The following is a 20,013-nucleotide window of genomic DNA, read 5'->3' on the forward strand; positions in this document are numbered from 1 at the left end:
CTGTTAAGTACTTATATGAGTAAATAGAAAGTTCAGACAACATAGAACACAGTAATGAAGAAATTAAAAACTGGCTGATTGCTTATAACCCCCCTCACACATAAGTTTTATAAGTGGGAATATTGTTACATGTGCTTTTTTTCTAATGTGCTTTTTTTCATTTTTAGATTTTTATTGAAGTATAATTGACATATACAGTATTATATTAGTTTCAAGTGTACAATAGTGATTTGACATGTGTATACATTATGAATTGATCACCACGATAAGTCTAGTAACCATCTGTCACCATACCAAGTTATTATAACAATATTGACTATATTCCCTATGCTGTATGTTACATTCCCCATGAGTTATTTTATAACTGGAAGTTTGTACCTCTTAATCCCCTTCACGTTTTTGCCCTACCCACCATTCTGCTCCCCTCTGGTGACCACCAGCTTGTTCTCTTTATCTATGAGTCTGTTTCTGTTTTGTTTTGTTTTCTAATGTGCTTTTACTTCAGGTATAATCTTCCACCAAGAATTTCTCCAGTTTATAGTCCAGGTGTCTTTTTTTCATCATCATGGTAGTATTGTCAGTGTTTTAAATCCTTGCCATTATAACATTTAGGTTGGGGAATATTACTATGTTTTAATTCTCTGATTACCACTGGGTTTGAATGCCTTGCAGATGGTTTACTGGCCATTGTACTTCCTCTGTGAGTTGATAAATGGTGTTATGCACAGATTTTAAATTTTTGTGTAGTTCAGGATATGTATTTTTACTTTTGTTTTTCCTGTGTTTGTTTCATGCTCAGAAAACTTGCTGATGTATTCATCCCAGTTTATAATGCTCTTATGATGATTATTTTTTATTATATTTTGTAATTTCAGGGGGAGTGTTCATTTTGGTTTAGGACTTTGACTTCAGAATTCTCCCTCCCACCACTTCTCCCTTTTCCTGTTTGTGAATACAGAAGTGACTACCACCTTCAGCCATTACCAAGAAATAAAAAATGATTATCTATGACCAGGCTGAGGATTTGAGTTGCCTCTTGTGTATTGTGTATACTATTGGGTTCTATTGGGTTGGCCAAAAAGTGCCTTTGGTTTTAAGTAAAAATAAAAGACACATTTTTCATATTCACCAAGAACTTTACTGAACAATGTATTCACCCTTTTGTTCGACCGACCTTCTGCCATTTTTCAGGCAACTTCATAATTCCATCTTCCCGAAACTTTTTATCTTTTTGAGCAAAGAACTGTTCCACATGCCTTTTTCAGTCTTCCAGGGAATTGAAATTTTTTCCATTAAGAGAATTTTGTAAAGACCGAAATAAATGGAAATCCGAAGGTGCAATATCTGGTGAATACAGGGAATGAATCAGAACTTCCCAGCCAAGCTGTAACAGTTTTTGCCTGGTCATCAAAGAAACATGCAGTCTTGCGTTATCCTGATGGAAGATTATGCATTTTCTCTTGACTAATTCTGTATGCTTTTCGTCGAGTGCTGCTTTCAGTTGGTCTAATGGCGAGCAGTACTTTTTGGAATTAATCATTTGATTTTCTGGAAGGAGCGGATATAATAGAGGGCTCCCAATCCCACCATATACACAACATCACCTTCTTTGGATGAAGACTGGCCTTTGGTGTGGTTGGTGGTCGTTTATTTTGCTTGCCCCACGATCTCTTCCGTTCCACATTATTGTACAGTATCCACTTTTCATCACCCATCACAATATGTTTTAGAAACGGAACATTGTCATTACGTTTAAGGAGAGAATCGCATGCAGAAATACGGTTAAGACGTTTTTTTCACTTAACTTACATGGAACCCAGACATCAAAGCGATTCACATAACCAAGCTGGTGCAAATGATTTTCAACGCTTGATTTGGATATTTTGAGTATGTTGGCTGTCTCCTGCGTGGTATAACGTTGATTGTTCTCAATGGCTCGATTTGATTGCTATCAACTTGAACTGGTCTACCCAACCATGGAGCATCGTCCAGCCAGAAATCTCCAGCATGAAACTTTGCAGACCACTTTTGACATGTTCAATCAGTCACAGCACCTTCTCCATACACGGCACAAATCTTTTTTGCATTTTGGTTGCATTTTTACCTTTCTTGAAATAATAAAGAGTAATATGCTAAAAATGTTGGTTTTTTTCTTCCATCTTCAATATTAAAATGGATACACAAAAATTCACCAATTTTGATGTCTTTTTTTAAAATGCACGCTGATATGACAGCTGTCACGTACAGTCTAACAAAATTGTTTCGAATGAAGTTAAAGACAACTAAGTGCTACTAGAGCCAAAAAAACCCGAGCGAACCTTTTGACCAACCCAATAAAATAAAATTTCTGGTTATAATTACTTTAATAAAGATATAAAAACATACTTTTCATTTTGAATTAGGCAACTATTAGCAATTACCTTTGTTATCTCTGTAGAGTGTATACAAGCCACTGAAGAATGGTAATATATGTGAAATACTAAAAAAACATTTTGCAGAGTACCTAATATATTCTATAGATTTAGTTCTGGTTATAGAAGGAGGCAATGTTTTGTTATTCCTAAGGAAAAAGAAAAATAGAGATTTTGTGAAAGATAAAACATAGAGCTGGTTGAATTGAAGATAGTTGGGGTCTGTTTCAGTTGACCAGGTTATTTTCTGGTTTTAGATGGAACAAGAGGCTGAGAGGCGCAGACAACCACAGATAAAGCAAGAACCAGAATCAGAGGAAGAAGAAGAAGAAAAGCAAGAAAAAGAAGAAAAACGAGAGGAACCCATGGAAGAGGAGGAAGAGCCAGAGCAAAAGCCCTGTCTCAAACCAACTCTGAGGCCCATCAGTTCTGCCCCATCTGTTTCCTCTGCCAGTGGCAATGCAACTCCCAACACTCCTGGAGATGAGTCTCCCTGTGGTATTATTATTCCTCATGAAAATTCACCAGATCAACAACAACCTGAGGAGCATAGGCCAAAAATAGGACTGAGTCTTAAACTGGGTATGTTAGCATTTCCTTCCTTCCTTTTTTCCTCCTTTCGCCCTCTACCCGCCACAACTACATAAATTTTGCCTTAAGGAAAAAATAAATATGTACTGCTTAGTAGGTAGTTAGAAAACTAGTTTAAAAAAAATGCCTTTCTAGCTCATGATTGTTTTCATAGTTCTGCTAGTGTTTCTGTATCTGCAGCTGCCTTGAGTTCTGAGAAGAAGTGAAAAGTTAAATTTTCTAGCGCTTGTGAGTAGTGAGTTCTTTTTTAAAGCTGGGGTCTTCCTCTGAGATTTGTAGAGGTATATTTACACTGCTTTTTAGGCATGGTGGGTTGTAAAATGTAACATTTGAAAATTAAGTCATTGTGCTAATACCATGTTTTTACTATAGGGGCTTCCAATAGTCCTGGTCAGCCTAATTCTGTGAAGAGAAAGAAACTCCCTGTAGATAGTGTCTTTAACAAATTTGAGGATGAAGACAGTGATGATGTACCCCGAAAAAGGAAACTGGTTCCCTTGGATTATGGTGAAGATGATAAAAATGCTGCCAAAGGCACTGTGAACACTGAAGAAAAGCGCAAACACATTAAGAGTCTCATTGAAAAAATCCCTACAGCCAAACCTGAGCTCTTTGCTTATCCCCTGGATTGGTCTATTGTGGATTCTGTGAGTAGCAAATTGTATTTCATTATTTTATTGCAAGTTTTTGGTTTTGACTATAGCACACAAACTCAGTTCATTCCGTTTATGACAAATAGGGGTGATAAGGTGGCTAGAATCTTGACATGGTCAATAATAATAGATTATTGTGGAAATTCTTATTGGTACCAGAGGTCTTCATAAATGAGAAGCAAATAATTTCGTCTCGATACATATCTGTCTTAGTTCAACTTGTTAATGGTCATACTGTATTTTAGCCTTAAGAAAAATTATGAAGTTATATAGGTTTTTTTAAGTAAATGTAATAAAAAGCTATTCAATTTAGTAACCATGCTTTATTTTATAGATATTGATGGAACGACGAATTAGACCATGGATTAATAAAAAAATCATAGAATACATAGGTGAAGAAGAAGCTACATTAGTTGATTTTGTTTGTTCTAAGGTTAGTCTTTTACTCTTTCCCCAACATTTGTTATATACTTCAAAATGTTAGACTTTCTAAGTTGAAAATTTTTACAGGGCCAAGTCAGTGATAATTTAGTTTTAATTACAAGAGTCGGGGCTTCCCTGGTGGCTCAGTGGTTGAGAGTCCGCCTGCCAATGCAGGGGACACAGGTTCGTGCCCCGGTCCAGGAGGATCCCACATGCCGCGGAGCGGCTGGGCCCGTGAGCCATGGCCGCTGAGCCTGTGCGTCCGGAGCCTATGCTCCGCAATGGGAGAGGCCACAACAGTGAGAGGCCCGTGTACCACAAAAAAAAAAAAAAAAAAAAAAAAGAGTCATGGCTACTTAAGTGAACCCCTCTATACTATTTCAGACCCCACACTGCATGCTTTCATTTCAGAGGGTCAGAGAGGACAGAATAGCTGGCTGCTGCCAATTTTGCTCTCTCCCTGCCCCTGAGAATGTCTTGCCACCCCCTTCTTGTCTTAATGGTTAGAATGTTGCTGAAGTACAGTTGAGGTTTTGTGGAGACAGCCAATAGTTTGTCTCAATTCTTTGTTAGTCATCCATCCTTTAGAAAGGAAAGTAGTGCCCTTCATAGCATAATAGTGGTGTTAACTGACTGATTACTGTGTGCCAGGCTTCTTTCCTGGGAGGTACGGTGTTAAGCATTTTACAAAACTTCATTTTCTTCAAACTTCCCAACAACCTTAGGAAGTGCAAGTTACTAACAGTATCCCCATTCAATACATGAAGAAATTGAGGCTTAGGGAGAGATCGTGTCTTGACCATGGTTACATGATAAGTAGCCTGTAGAACTCATGCTCTTAACCACCAAGGTATACCACATCCTTTTATTGTCCCCTGAAGGCAAAGTATTTCTATAAAGGAATAGCTAATTGCATTTTAAGGAAATGGTATTTTTCTACCAGTACTGCTCTTTTAACATTAGGCATAGCTAATTTAAGTGACCCTTTCCACTTAAGTCTGGATTTGAATTAGAAGACAAATAATGTGATGATTAAGATCCCAGGTTTTAGTGTCAGACTTTTATTGAAAAGAGGGAGATTCTGGGAATTAAGAAATTTATAGAAAGGTTCTAAAGTCACAAGAAATTCTCATACTAGTTTGAGGGTACCTTAAAAATTTTTTTTTACTGTATTGCTAATGTTTTGTTTATTTTCAAAGTGACAATTTTTTTTTTTCTCTTAGGTTATGGCTCATAGTTCACCTCAGAGCATTTTAGATGATGTTGCCATGGTAAGTTAGAAATTTACTGTTGTTAATATTTTAACTGCACGGGGAGATCAGCTCAGTGCTTTGTGACAGCCTAGAGGGATGGGATAGGGAGGGTGGGAGGGAGGTTCAAGAGGGAGGGGATATGGGGATATATGTATGCATATAGCTGATTCACTTTGTTGTACAGCAGAAACTAACACAACACTGTAAAGCAATTATACTCCAATAAAGATGCGAAAAAAATTTAAATTAATATCTGTGAACAAACTAACTTCTCTGAATTTGATTGAATTTCTCCCTGTGTTGGTTCCAGAATCTTTATGGGCCTGAATTAAAATTTGAACATGCATTAAGAGGTTAAAGGCGTTCATAGTAAGGTATTATTAGACAGCAGTAGAGTTAGGGGTTTGTTTGTTTGTTTTTTCCTTTGCAGTACGCAGGCCTCTCACTGTTGGGGCCTCTCCCGTTGCGGAGCGCAGGCTCCAGACGCGCAGGCTCAGCGGCCATGGCTCACGGGCCCAGCCGCTCCGCGATATGTGGGATCTTCCCGGACCGGGGCATGAACCTGTGTCCCCTGCATCGGCAGGCGGACTCTCAATCACTGTGCCACCAGGGAAGCCTGAGTTAGGGTTTTTTTAATCATTCTCTCCCCTCCCCTGTTTTTGGTGTTTGTGTGTATAGATTCTGAATCTATTCATAAATTTAGAGACCATTTATTAAGTGTTTACTGGGTAGAGCAATGTGCTAGAAGCACAGAAAGGTGGAAAATCTGCCCTTAAAGAACCAGCAGGGAAACAGGTATACCAATATTGATACTGTAATATCCTTAGTATAATGGGGATATATAAAAATGATCATGGGGGCAGAGGAGATAAGAGTAGTTAAGTGTTGAGGGCAGTTAGGGAAACCATCACAGGAATTACCATGTAAACAGACTTGAAGATTGTATTACTCTTTTGTCACTTGGGCAGGTGTCTGTTGGGTTGGTAGTAGTTAAACATCAAATCCCAAATTGCACTTAATTTGGATATTAGAGTTAGTGGTTGTGGTTGCATTGAGTTTGTGAAGAAAGAAAGGAAGAGAATTGATGGTAAAGGTGAGAGAGTGATTGAATGGACTGTGAACTCCAGTCTAGGAAGAAAAGGAAATAATATCAGAACAGAGTTGGTGGTCTGAATGAATCAAGGACTGGTGGTTCCAGTGAAGCTGTGGGAGATGTGTTTGAATGAAATAACTGGAAAGAGAGGTTTAGTTAGAGAGTAGAATGTTTAAGAATACAATTGGTAAATTAATCCAGATGATGGCAAGGTGCAAAGTATGGCCATGGGAGTTTCTGGGGCAGAGTTGATGTCATTGTTTAGAATATCAGTGAACTTTAAGCTGGGTTATAACACAGAAATAGAAATTACTGTGTGTTGGGACTGGGATTAGAGAGAAATACAAGAACCAGCTGCCAGAGCACTCATTTAATGTGGATGAAAGACTAGATATTTGCTAGACAGCCGCTGTTGGAGTGAACCGGTGGTGTAATGAGATCTCGCCAACCTCAGTGGAGATATTGTTTACGAGGAGAGAAACAATGAAGATCCAGCAGCTTCCCCTCTCTTGTGGAGACTAAAGCTTTGAAAGTGAGGAACTTTCTCAGAAGGCCACAGAGGTGTCAGGGTCTTTAGGGGACGTACCGCATTTTCAGTTAAGGTAAGGAGATGGAAAGTCTAATTAAAGAAGTTGGGGATGGTTAGTATAAAGTGGAATAGGGTCTAAAGGGCAGAGTGGGAAAGTAGCAACGGGAAGAAGAGTCAGAGAGGAAGAAGAAACGTCAAGCATGATGTGAGATGATAGGTGACCAGGGGAACTTTCATTTTGAGCTGCAATTAAAGTTGTCAGGGAGTGCCATAGGAGGGTGCCTAACTAAAAGGAGCTCTAAGGTCAAGATGTTATGTGTCCAAGCACTATATGATGTCTGAAGCCAGATAACATTAGTTTTCTGCTGCCTAGCTAGCCTAATGCATCTGTTGTCTAAAATTCCTGAAAAAACGTTTGTGAAAAGTTTGATGCCATAATGCTGAGCTTCAGATGAAAGGAGAAATGTGAATAGATCCCAGTCCTTAGGGATACAATCTGAACTTCCTTGACCTTCCAGCCTCTTCACAAAGTTATCCTTCAGTGAAGAGAGGGTTTTGTAGTTAGGCCTGAGTTAAGGAATTAAAAAAAAAAAAAAATCAGAGAATTCCTGGCAGTCCAGTGGTTAGGACTCTACACTTTCACTGCCAAGGGCCCAGGTTCAATCCCTGGTGGGGGAACTGAGATCCCACAAGCCATGCAGCCACAAAAAAAAAAAAAAAAATCAGTGTTCTGGTTTGTGGCCTTGGCAGAGGTATAATCACTGTTGGTGAAGATGTCATGTGTCACTATTAATCCATTTTGATCTGTTGAAATAGTTTGATATTTAGAGTATAATTAAACTCTACCGTTTATTCGCTTATATTGTTTTTGATTATTTTCTGGCTCATTGTTGATCAGCGTGGGAGGAAACCAATTGAGTTGGTGTTGTCAGCCAGTTCTGGTAATAGCTCATGGACCCTCTAAATATTTTTTGACTAAATGAGATGGAAATTTTGTCTCACGTAGTATTTTGCTCTTACTAGAAATCTGACTTTTTCAAAGTGTACCTTTCCTCATTTTCTGTAAGTTAATGAACTTTGGTTGCATTTTTGTACCTGGGTTCAATTCCTCATTAATTAATGTTGCAGCGTAGTTCTTTTTTTGTTTTGGCTGCAGGATCTTAGTTCCCTGACCAGGGATTGAATCTGCACCCTTGGCAGTGAGAACGTGGAGTCCTAACCACTGGACCACGAGGGAATTCCCACAGCATATTTTTTTTTAAACTGTGGGTTACGTCTGGCTCATAGATGTCTCATTTAAGTTCTTTATTTGTCATCACTGAGAAATGTAAGGAAATTTCTCAGGAAAATCGATTTCTGGCTTGTCTTAGGTACTTACTGATTGTACTAATAAGCACTCTTCGAGGCACTTGGTGCATATCAACTTTTAATTCCCACAGTAGAAGCAGTATGACATAGCTACTACAACCTCTGTCTTACAGATGAGAGAACTGAGGCTCATTGTGATTAAGTAACCCAACCAAGAACACGTAACTAATAGGAGGTAGAAGAGCTATTTGAATCCAAGTAGTCTGGCTAGAGCTCTGGTTTGCTTAACTCCTAACCTGCTTCTCCAGAGTCTTGGCAGCATTAGGCCAGATGCCATTATGACGGTGGTACCCTGGAACTCAGTCATTGCTGCCTTCTGAGAAGGAAGCATGCTATTCCAGTTTACCACACAGCAGCCCTGGTGTAGAGTGCCACATATGTGTGGGTGATGAGGGCAGGAGTAGTGCAGTGGTGAGGACATGATGCAACTAACTCATAGGTAGATAGAAAAAATAAGTTGATTTGCCAAGGAGAAAAGACCTTTTATTTATTCAGTAGTCTTGTGTCCCTTGTAATGATAGTGTTCACTTTGTTTACTCTATCCCAGATACTATATTAAAATGCTATACATATATTCTCATTTAATATTTCAGTGTCACTTATGTAATAAGTGCTCATAAATGTTAAGATTGTGAGGTTCTTGGGGAGGGGTAAATGAGATACTCTGTATTAAGTATTATGTAGTTATATAACCAGTTCTGTCTAAATTACTATGTTCTTTATAACATTTGCTTTCCTCAGGAAGTAGTTTTCCAAGACATGTATAAATAAATGCTTGTTGGTAGATAAAAGCCTTTTTTATTCCAGTCACCTTGTTGGGAGATGCGTATGATTGCTTCTCTTACGTGTGTAAGTGTTTTTTGTCTTCTTCCTTTTCTAGGTACTTGATGAAGAAGCAGAAGTTTTTATAGTCAAGATGTGGAGATTATTGATATATGAAACAGAAGCCAAGAAAATTGGTCTTGTGAAGTAAAATTCTTTTTACATTTAGAGTTCCATTTCAGATTTCTTCTTTCCCACCCTTCAAAGGACTTCAAATTTTTTTTTGTCTTCAAAGACGTTTGTGAGATCTGTAATTTTTTTTTTTTAATGTAGAAAATGTGAATTTTTTTTTTGTCCTCTAATTTGTTAATGCCATGTGTACTCCCTTGGTTGTAAAGACATCTGAATCCTACCATGGTTCTCTTTATACTCACCAGGTACAAATTACTGGTATGTTTTATAAGCCGCAGCTACTGTACACAGCCTATCTGATATAATTTTGTTCTGCTGATTTGTTCCTTGTAAATATTAAAATGACTCCCCAATTCTTTTGCAGAATTGCACTTAATATTGAACTGTACTGTATAGGCACCAACATGAACAATTTTAAATTGAAAGAATACCAGTCATACCTATTACCCTTACCCCCTTGATCAAAAATGGCAGGCCCTCTTCATGGCATTGAATTTAAAATTAGAGTGCGAAAAGTAGCAGACAATCCATTCCTACTGTATCTCTGTATGAATGTGTTTGTGTGAATGTATGTATAAAAGTCTTACTTTTCCCTAATTTGCTTTGGAAGTTTCCCTGAAACATTTCCTAATTGAAGACCAGAATTGTAAAGGAAACATGGTATTGTGCCAACCCAAATGTCTGGGATAATTAGGTTATTAGTCTCCCGGAGTATGGTATTCTCTTGTGGCAAGCAACAGTTTGTTGAATGGAATGAGTTTTTCTGTTGAAAGCTGGCTGTGTCAGCCTCTCTTTTAAGGGAGTGTGAGTCACAGTGGTTTTTCCCCCCCGATTTCATTGTTCAGGTATGAGGCAGATCCTTAGATTCTGGAGAGCTTTATTTAAAGCATTTTTTGCACTAATTGGTCCTTAGTTTAATTTTGTACCCCTTTGTTTAAAAAAAAAAAAAAAGCTTCATTCAAAAAGCTTAAGTGAAAAAAATCTTTTTTAAAAATAAGCAAACTATAAAATTAGGCCATTTTACAGACTAGGAATGTTTGACAAAATACAATAGGAATTTAGCATGGCAATTTACAAAGTTTACGTCTTATTTCTGAGGATAAAGTAAATCGTTCAAAGCAGTTACCACTAGTTTTTCATTTTGTAAAGTGTTTCTATCTTGTGTGTGTATATGCAGGCACACACCTTGTTTACCTCTGCTCATCAAAGTTTAAAAACATACTGATGGTGTTCTTAGAGACATACATGGGGCTTTCTTTATTGTAGATCAGAAATTCACCAGGGAGCGAAATTACCTGAAAATGTAACAAGTTTTAAATAGTTCTTAACAGAAATTAGGTGCAGCTATTCCTGTGTCTGAGTATTTATTTTTTAAAAGATTGGGTGGGGGAGGGGTGTTAAAAAATGCATAACTGAGCTTGAGTTACTAGATTTTTTTTAATCTTAAGAGGACATTTGAAAACACTGTTCTTAACATTGGACCATGACATGGTTCCATTATGTAAATATTTCAAATATTAAAAATGTATATATTTGATCTTGGGGACTCATTCTTTCAGAGTCTTGTTAAATAAATGGCATCATGTTGTAATTATGCGGTGCATACTAGAAACTTAACTTGAAAATATGGGCTGAATTTTTGACGGACTCAGTTTTTGAGTATTAGTAACTAAAGGTCAAAGAGGCCGTTTGCCTTATTTTGGATTAATCTGGACATCTGTGGAGATATTCCCCCCTTTAGTGTTATAATATTTTAAATTGTGGTTTCTGAAGGGAAAATTTAGAAACATGCTCCTTGCCATTTACAAATTCTTTTACTAGCCTTTTCTCAGATTGACCCCCAGCGTAACTCCCTGTTCAAGCAGTTTATTATGCCTGTCTGTCTTCTCTTGCCATATTATTGCTTCTAAGGCATCATATTAGGTTGTTTTTATTTAGCCAGCATTAGCATGGAAGTTTATTCAGGTAGATTTAATTTTCCTTGCTTTGGTCTCTTCTGCTCTTTCAGTTACATTCACCTTAAAAGGGCCCTTGTGTGAGACCCTTGGGGGCACATACCATACACTGCATAACACTTCCAGTGACATTTGTGTCAGGATCCCAAATTTATACATTAACATTTCTGCAGCAAAACAGGATGATCACAGTCAGTGAGTTAAAAGACCCACTACATTAATAGCTTAATGTCAGTTCAAGTCAGGTTTTGCCACAAAGGTTAAACTTAAAGGTTTTCAGAGTTCTTATTTTTCAGGTTTGTATATAAAGAACTGGACATGTATAAGCTGGCATATTGTAGTGTCAGGAAGAATGCACATAAGAAAATTTTTACTAAATTGCTTGAACTTTCTGGGTTGTCTTTACCATTTGTCCATAGGTTAATTTCAACTTGGAAACCTTAGTTAATCCATATTGCCCATTCAGTTTGTTATAAAATTAGATGAAAGTCTTGACAACCATTCTTGATGTGGCAGTTAGGAAACCAATGTGCTTTTTCTTCATTTGACCCTGTAAATAAAATAATTTTAAATGTGTATATCTGTGTACAGGAAGAAAGTGGTTTTTCTCAAACTTTAACATGCAGCTGAGTCACCTGGGGGATCTTGTTAAAATGCAGACTTAGGGCTAGAGTGGGCCTGAGAGTTTGCCTTTCTCACCAGCTACCACATGTTGCCAGTGCTAAGTGATCCAAGAACTGCTTTGATTAGCAGTTTAAAGTGTCTACTCAGTACTAGTATTTTATCCTAATAGACTGCACTAATGCAGCTTAATTTTCTTTTTAAGTTCATTTTAAGGAGAAAAACATTTTTTGAGGCAAATAAAGAGGTAGGTATTATTTATGTTTATGAACATAAAGTAGTCTTCCAAAAAGGTTGCCTGAGAACAACTCCAATATTCTAGGCTTTATTCCCAGCCAGCCCCAGCACATTTTCTCCTGAGAGAAATTTGTTGTTACTCACTCTGAATCTTATCATAGCACTTCCTGATATGTAGTAGAGGCCGATGATTATTTTGTGGAGAGTGCAGTTTCAGGTACTAATCAGGCATGGATACTAAATATGGTGGACAAACTGAGAAAACAATGAGCTCGAGTCAAATTGTACTAAACATATTTAACATTTTTTTCTCCTTTAATATGAAGAAAAAATTTTAATGCAAATCAATGTAAGCAGGTATACAATGTGTATATGAGGCTTATTTACCCAGCTCTTTCAAATAAGTTCTATGAATGTTTCCACTTTCTACCCAAAAACTGCTGAAAGGTTTTATGTCAAAGTGGTTACACATTTTTCCAAGCCATATTTCAGCCTTCTATTAATATGAAATTGAGAAATTGTTTTGCTTCGCAAAAGATGGTGACATTGATTTGTGAATACCAGTAGCTAAAGAAAGGTATTAGAAGGAATCCCAAACAGGCAAAGAAATAGGCAGTCTAAGTGTCGGGAAGAAAACTAGGGAAATTCACATGTGTATATTTTAAACCCAGGAATTATTACTATTACATTCATACTATAGACCAAGGTGAGCTTATAATATTTGATAAACTGGTAGATTTTTCGAAATGTGATTATGTTAAATTATTGAAATATTGTTTATTTGCATTTGAATGCTTAATTTTCATCTTTATTTAAAAGATTCTTTGCCTTTCATTTTATTACTTGACTCATATGAAGGCTAAATTAGGAATGGCAATCTGAAATGCCCAGGAAGAAAAGATAATTTCTATAAACAAAAATGAATAAAAAATTTTTTCAAGCCATGTTGTTTGAATTAAATGACGCTCTAAGTCTGCCTACTCTGCCTCATCATGTATTAGTTGGATAGATGACTTTTGGATTGTCTTGCACAGAGTGGTAGCTGAAATATTAAGCGAGGTAACCCTTTCGTCTTTTTGTGTATGACTTATATTTGCCATTGAAGCACAATTAATATGTGCCATTCATGTTTTAAGCTAGATGGAGTGATAGACGTAAATAAGATCTCTCTAGTAGCTGACAGTCTAGTGGTGGAGAAAAAAATGAGAGGATCACTAATAGATACACAATGTACTATATGAACTGTCAAACTTGATGAGCTAACTTCAAGGTTGAGAGGAAAGGGATAGATAGTAGGAAGCTTCTCAGCAGAGATAGTAACATGTAGAGGGGACCTTAGAGATCACATAGTCTCTCTCTTTTTTGGCTGCACTGCACGGCATGCCGGATGGCATGCCGGATCGTAGCTTGCACCCTCAGCAGTGGAAGCGCGGAGTCCTAATCACTGGACCGCCAGGGAATTCCCGAGATCACATAGTCTTAACTACTCACTGCAACACTGCTACAGTGTTCCTTACGTTGGATGTCTAGAGGCCTGCATATTGGATTCTATCTAATTCATGGTCTAGATCTGCACTACCAAGTTTTTTAATTCATTTAAATAAAATTTAAAACTCAGTTCTTCAGTTACACTAGCCATATTTCAAGTGTTCAGAAGTGATGTGTGACTAAATTGAATTTAAAAATCCAGTTTTTTGTTTGCAGTATTCATATTTCAGGTGCTCAATAGCCATATTTAGCTAATGGTTACCAATATTGGGTAGACATTGCAGATTAAAGAACATTATTTTGACTAAAAAAAGTTACATTGGATAGATATGGTCTAGATGCTAATAGCCACCTAAGAGCAGAGGAAAGTGCTTGTTAATAAAATTCCCTCATAGGAAGCATTTTTAGCAAATCTTTGTTGAGGCAAAAAGTATTGTGAATTTAAAAATAGTTCTAAACAATTTTTCCTCGTTTTTTTCCTCATAACAAAAGGAAAAACTAGAGAACACTTCACATTGTATAATCTAGAAACTCTGAAGGTTCATTTGTTTTCCTGTCAATTAAAAGATAATGGCAAATATACCCAGGTGAAGAGATTTGGCTAATTGTTACAGCAGGTGGAAAAGCTAGATATTAAAGTTTCATTTTGAGTATATTCTTGAGACAAATTTTTTTTTAAACGGGGCCCAGGTTCTTTAAGAAGGAAATTAGATTTAATAAAATATTGACAGTCTCACAGAACTTAAGACTAAAAATGCAAGATGAGTAAGCTAAAGCCAGCCCTTCGTCTTGAGCTGTTCCAAATCTGAGCCAGATCCTTGCAAAGAATGAAAACGATGTGAGAGCTAGTAAGATAGAATATGGCCAAGCACCTAGTCTTGATGACAGTATTATTTTTCATTTTTCAATTCTACTTTACTCCCATAGCAAACAGAGCAATGATGTATAAATAAAGGTAAACTGCTTTTATGTGGGAAGTGTTAATAAATTGGATTGCCTTGCTGAATCTATGGTGTAAAGAACTGGCCTTGAACGCTGACTTAATTTACTTGTGACTAGTGACTGCTCTAGCCTCTCTAGAGGCTCGAACAGCCCCTCTCCCCAAGTAGCTCTAACAGGTCGGGCACTGGATTTCCTGTCTGCTTCATCTTTCGCTGCTTACTATTGATTTTTGCCACCATTTTTTTCTTTCTTTCTTTTTTTTTTTTTTTTTTTTTGGTCATTTGTTTCTCCATTCCTGCTCCCAAGTCGAGACACTTCTGGGGAAAATATAAATGCACCACTGCAGATAGTATGGACCCTCTACTATTTTTCTCATTCTTTTACTGAGCTTCACTTCTTAACCACAAACACTGCAGCTTTTATAGTTCTTAAACTTCCAGTGCTGGGACTTCCATGGTGGTCCAATGGTTAAGACTCTGCGCTTCCACTTCAAGGGAAACAGATGGTTTCAATCCGTGGTCGGGGGACTAAGATCCTGCATGCTGTGTGGCATGGCAGAAAAAAAACTTCCAGTGCTATCTTAGGTAGGTATGAATGAGTAAAAGTCATTTAATTTTCCCTCTTTCTTAGCAAATAACTCTCAAGGTTAACAAAAGCTTAACTTTAAAAATCATTTAGGCATATTCTCTCCAGTTTATAGCTCTCCAGTTCATGATGACATGCATCTTGAACCTTCGCTTTCTATAATTAAGGATGGGTACTCCTATCCAGAAGACCTCCCCCACTCCTGTTTCTGGTTTCTAACTACAGTTTGCAGTTTCTTGAGCCTTGCTCTGGGGTTTCCGTTATCTTCTTCCTTCCTTCAGGCTGGAATACTTTTTTTTTTTTTTTTTCTTTTTCCCTGCTGTATGTGGGCCTCTCACTGTTGTGGCCTCTCCCGTTGCGGAGCACAGGCTCCGCACGCGCAGGCTCAGCGGCCATGGCTCACGGGCCCAGCCGCTCCGCGGCACGTGGGATCCTCCCGGACCGGGGCACGAACCCGCGTCCCCTGCATCGGCAGGCGGACTCCCAACCGCTGCGCCACCAGGGAAGCCCTGGAATACGTTTTTTAAAGAAAACAGAAACTTAACCTTAGGTCCTCTCCTTTTCACTACAGTAGAGATTCCACAAAGAGTAGCTTATAGTTATATGCACTCTCCAAGTTTTTTTTTTTTTTAACATCTTCGTTGGAGTATAATTGCTTTACAATGGTGTGTTAGTTTCTGCTTTATAACAGAGTGAATCAGTTATACATATGTCACCACATCTCTTCCCTCTTGCATCTCCCTCCCTCCCACCCTCCCTATCCCACCCCTCTAGGTGGTCACAAATCACCGAGCTGATCTCCCTGTGCTATGCAGCTGCTTCCCACTAGATATCTATTTTACATTTGGTAGTGTATATATGTCCATGCCACTCTCTCACTTTATCCCAGCTTACCCTTCCCCCTCACCATATCCTCAAGTCCATTCTCTTTGGTCTGCATCTTTACCATCTTGCCCCAGGTTCTTCTGACCATTTCTTTTTCTTTTTTTAGATTCCATATATATGTGTTAGCATACGGTATTTGTTTTTCTCTTTCTGACTTCACTGTGTATGACAGTCTCTAGGTCCATCCACCTCACTACAGATAACTCAGTTTCGTTCCTTCTTATGGCTGAGTAATATTCCATTGTATATATGTGCCACGTCTTCTTTATCCATTCATTTGTTTATGGACACTTAGGTTGCTTCCATGTCTTGGCTATTGTGAATAGAGCTGCAGTGAACATTTTGGTACATGACTCTCTTTGAATTATGGTTTTCTCAGGGTATATGCCCAGTAGTGGGATTGCTGGGTCATATAGTAGTTCTATTTTTAGTTTTTTAAGGAACCTCCATACTGTTCTCCATAGTGGCTGTATCAATTTAAATTCCCACCAACAGTGCAAGAGAGTTCCCTTTTCTCCACACCCTCTCCAGCATTTATTGTTTGTAGATTTTTTGATGATGGCCATTCTGACTGGTGTGAGATGATACCTCATTGTAGTTTTGATTGGCATTTCTCTAATGATTAATGATGTTGAGCATTCTTTCATGTGTTGGCAATCTGTATATCTTCTTTGGAGAAATGTCTATTTTGGTCCTCTGACCATTTTTGGATTGGGTTGGTTGTTTTTGATATTGAGCTGCATGAGTTGCTTGTATGTTTTGGAGATTAATCCTTTGTCAGTTGCTTCATTTGCAAATATTTTCTCCCAATCTGAGGGTTGTCTTTTCGTCTTGTTTATGGTTTCCTTTGCTGTACAAAAGCTTTAAGTTTCATTAGGTCCCATTTGTTTGTTTTTATTTCCATTTCTCTAGGAGGTGAGTTAAAAAGGATCTTGCTTCCAAATTTCTTAAGTCTCAGTCGGTAGTCTGTATCTCTCCATTCCACTGGTGACTGGTGATAGCCTAAATGAGACTCTGGCTTTTTAAGAGGCTACACCCTAGTTTACCTCTTAGCACTATGGATGTTTGCTCTCTATTTGGGACTCTTCTTCCTTGGTGTCTAGGATGTCACTTTAGCCTTGTTCCTCTAGTCTGTGTCTTTTTTTTTTTTTTACAAGATGGGACATATATTATAAAATATAGGAATTCAAAAGAGGCATACACTACATCCAAACAATCAGAAGAGGCTGCTTACCTCTCAATTGTTATTACAGAGATTTGCTTACTTAACGTTTACAATACTTAACACTTAAACTATATTAGCTGCTTGACTTTTTCTCTTAACAAATTTGATGAATTATTAATAAAGTCCCATTTATTCCAAAATCCAAGGAAACTTCAAACTCATTCATGAGATATTTATTAACACATTTAGGGGGAAAAATCTATACAATTGTATACATTACTGAAAACTGTATACCATCATACAAAAAAGGATTTTATTTTGGGAAATTGATTCCTAATTTATGGCAAGTTTTACTTTCAGAAATAAAACCACAAAACAACAATGTAATTCAATCTTAAAGGCTGCATGCTGAGCAAGGAATGTTCTTATTCTTTGTAGGAGCTCCTTTACACTGTCAGGTACCAGGGCTCTGCATTTTAGTGTGATTTCAGCCACCAAGTCATCAACAGTAACGTGTTCTAGTCCTTTTTCTTTAATTACTTCTTTGCAGTGTGACTTCAACTGATCCTTCCAGCCACATTCAATTAATTTAGCTCTCAGCAACTCTTTGAGGCATTCTCTTTCTCCAGTTTCTATCAACTTTTGGTTAATTGCTGCTCTCCTCTGGGCATCTTTGTTCATCTTGCTAACCACATTCTTTTCGTCTGTCCAGACCTAGACCCTCAGTAGCTCTGGAACCTAAGCACACAGAAAGCTAGCATACGCATTTCCGGGGCGGGGTCTAGTCTGTGTCTTTTTACTGGTTCTTCTTCAGCGCTTTCTGGGTTTCCATATTCCTAAAAAGGTGAAGAAATACAGAAGACTGGAGGAAAATTTATCTTTAGTCCAGTAATTTAGCCACTGGTTGCTTCTTAAATCAATTTTATTTCCTTTTTGCAGGAATGTGTTTTGACGTATGCATTAATGTTATGTCTTAGTTTTTAATTAACAGGATTAGAATGTTTCTGTTATAATCTTCATAAACAATTTTTATTTATTTATTTATTTATTTATTTATTTATTTATTTATTTATTTATTTTGCGGTACGCGGGCCTCTTACTGTTGTGGCCTCTCCCGTTGCGGAGCACAGGCTCCAGACACTCAGGCTCAGCAGCAATGGCTCACAGGCCCAGTCGCTCCGCGGCATGTGGGATCTTCCCGGACCGGGGCATGAACCCGTGTCCCCTGCATCGACAGGCGGACTCTCAACCACTGCGCCACCAGGGAAGCCCTTCATAAACATTTTTAATGATATTAGGTGAAGTAGGTGAACCATACTTTATTGTAGGACATTTAGCATTCCAATTTTTGCTATTAATAATACTCCATGAACATCTTTGCACAAAATTTTTGTATTGAGATTGTTTTTAAGAATAGTTTACCAGAATTTTAACACTTTCTACTTACATCCCAGATTGCATTCAAAGAGATTGAACTAGTTCACAAATGGATGGGTTTTAGCTTATGCTTGTTCGACAAATGTATTGAACTGTTTGTTTTATGTGCTAGGCATTGTTCTCAGCACTTGCAATATATGTAAACAAACGGGCAAAAATTCCTACCCTTGTGAAGTTTGAGGACGGAAGAGAGAACTTAAAAAAAAAATTGTTGGACTTCCCTGGTGACACAGTGGTTGAGAGTCCGCCTGCCGATGCAGGGGACGCGGGTTCGTGCCCCGGTCTGGGAAGATCCCACATGCCGCGGAGCGGCTGGGCCCGTGAGGCATGGCCGCTGAGCCTGCGCGTCTGGAGCCTGTGCTCCGCAAGGGGAGAGGCCACAACAGTAAGAGGCCCGCGTACCGCAAAAAAAAAAAAAAAAAATTGTTTTGGGGGTGTGTCAACCTTTTTGTTTCCCCAACGTTCTCTGTTAATGGAAAAACTTGCTACTGCTACTTCTGTTCTTAAATATAAAGTGTGTCAAACCTATTTAAAACAGTTCATGTATTCGAGGGGGGCAGGGAGGAGAGAGGGCTCTAGGAATATGAAGGGTTATCTTGGGGGAAGAATTTAAGAGAAATAAAAAAATCTCATTTGGCCAGATGCCATGTTATTGATTTCAGTTTTCTGATTACCTGTGAATTTGAACATTTCTCCATTGTTCACCTTTGGTTTTACATGATAGTATTCATTGTTAACTTAGCTTTCAGATGAATGTATGTGTGTGGTCTGCTACTTAAGGAGTTACTGGTACTGTTTTTACAGCCATTTGAATGGAAAGCTGGAAGATGCAAAAATCAAACGACCATAGAGCAACTCACTGTGTACCAGATACTATGTTAGGTTTTGGGATTACAAAAATAACACAATTTATGCTCTCTGAAAGCTTACCATCTAGGAAAACTGGTTCTTATACTTGGAGCGGAAGAATCCCAGACGATGTTTGTTTAAAATGCAGTTTCTCAGGTTCTCACCCACCAAAAGTTTTGATTCATTGGGTAGGGAATGGAGGGCACAGGTAGTTACAATTTAAGTTAGCTTCCTTTTGATTGTGGTGCCGCTGATTCGCACTGAGAAACTGTACAAATAGGACTATAGAGAAATGAAACAAACGTTAGATTTAAGATGCCAGCACTTGTAGGCCGGGAGGAGCACACACTGGGTCCAGTTTACGTAGAAACTTTGATCCTCAGCTCAAGAGCAGTAGATCTCTCACAACCTCTTACCGGTGCTGACACCATCAGGGGTCGGAGGGTGCCGAGCGGGGAGCGGGGTGTGCCTGCGGGTCGGAAGGCCAACGGGAGCGCAGGGTCTCCTCCTCAGTCTCCACTCACCACCGGAAGATCCACCCTCTTCATCTGGGCCACGCCCCCCGCCATTGGCC

General features: G+C 38.3%; 2 protein-coding genes across 3 annotated transcripts in view; one reads left to right on the forward strand and one right to left on the reverse strand.

Annotated features, from left to right (window-relative positions):
- RBM25 (RNA binding motif protein 25) overlaps positions 1-11,808 on the forward strand; it is a gene marked incomplete at its 5' end in the record, with an annotated part of 56,289 nt that extends 44,481 nt beyond the window's left edge. The window contains 5 exons of the mRNA XM_082618789.1: positions 2,669-2,993; positions 3,375-3,649; positions 3,990-4,088; positions 5,302-5,349; positions 9,202-11,808. Of these exons, the coding sequence (XP_082474915.1) occupies positions 2,669-2,993; positions 3,375-3,649; positions 3,990-4,088; positions 5,302-5,349; positions 9,202-9,294 (840 nt within the window). The 3' untranslated portion in view covers positions 9,295-11,808. The remainder of the gene's footprint in view (positions 1-2,668; positions 2,994-3,374; positions 3,650-3,989; positions 4,089-5,301; positions 5,350-9,201) is intronic.
- Positions 11,809-17,405: 5,597 nt separating this feature from the next.
- Positions 17,406-19,972, reverse strand: LOC309803273 (transcription and mRNA export factor ENY2-like). 2 transcript variants are annotated; one of them, XM_082619286.1, is made up of 3 exons: positions 19,856-19,972; positions 19,521-19,721; positions 17,406-17,989 (listed from the first exon to the last, which is right to left on the reverse strand). In XM_082619286.1, exon 3 carries the CDS (start codon positions 17,832-17,834, stop codon positions 17,487-17,489), a length of 348 nt encoding a protein of 115 aa, XP_082475412.1. In that variant the 5' UTR covers positions 17,835-17,989; positions 19,521-19,721; positions 19,856-19,972; the 3' UTR covers positions 17,406-17,486. The 2 variants fall into 2 exon arrangements, with proteins under 2 accessions (XP_082475412.1, XP_082475413.1); XM_082619287.1 differs by lacking the exon at positions 19,521-19,721 and having other exon boundaries at positions 19,856-19,966.
- Between the last annotated feature and the right edge of the window lie 41 nt (positions 19,973-20,013).

This window comes from Mesoplodon mirus (assembly GCF_964341445.2).
Source record: "Mesoplodon mirus genome assembly, chromosome: 4".
In the NCBI taxonomy this organism is placed as follows: domain Eukaryota; kingdom Metazoa; phylum Chordata; class Mammalia; order Artiodactyla; family Ziphiidae; genus Mesoplodon; species Mesoplodon mirus.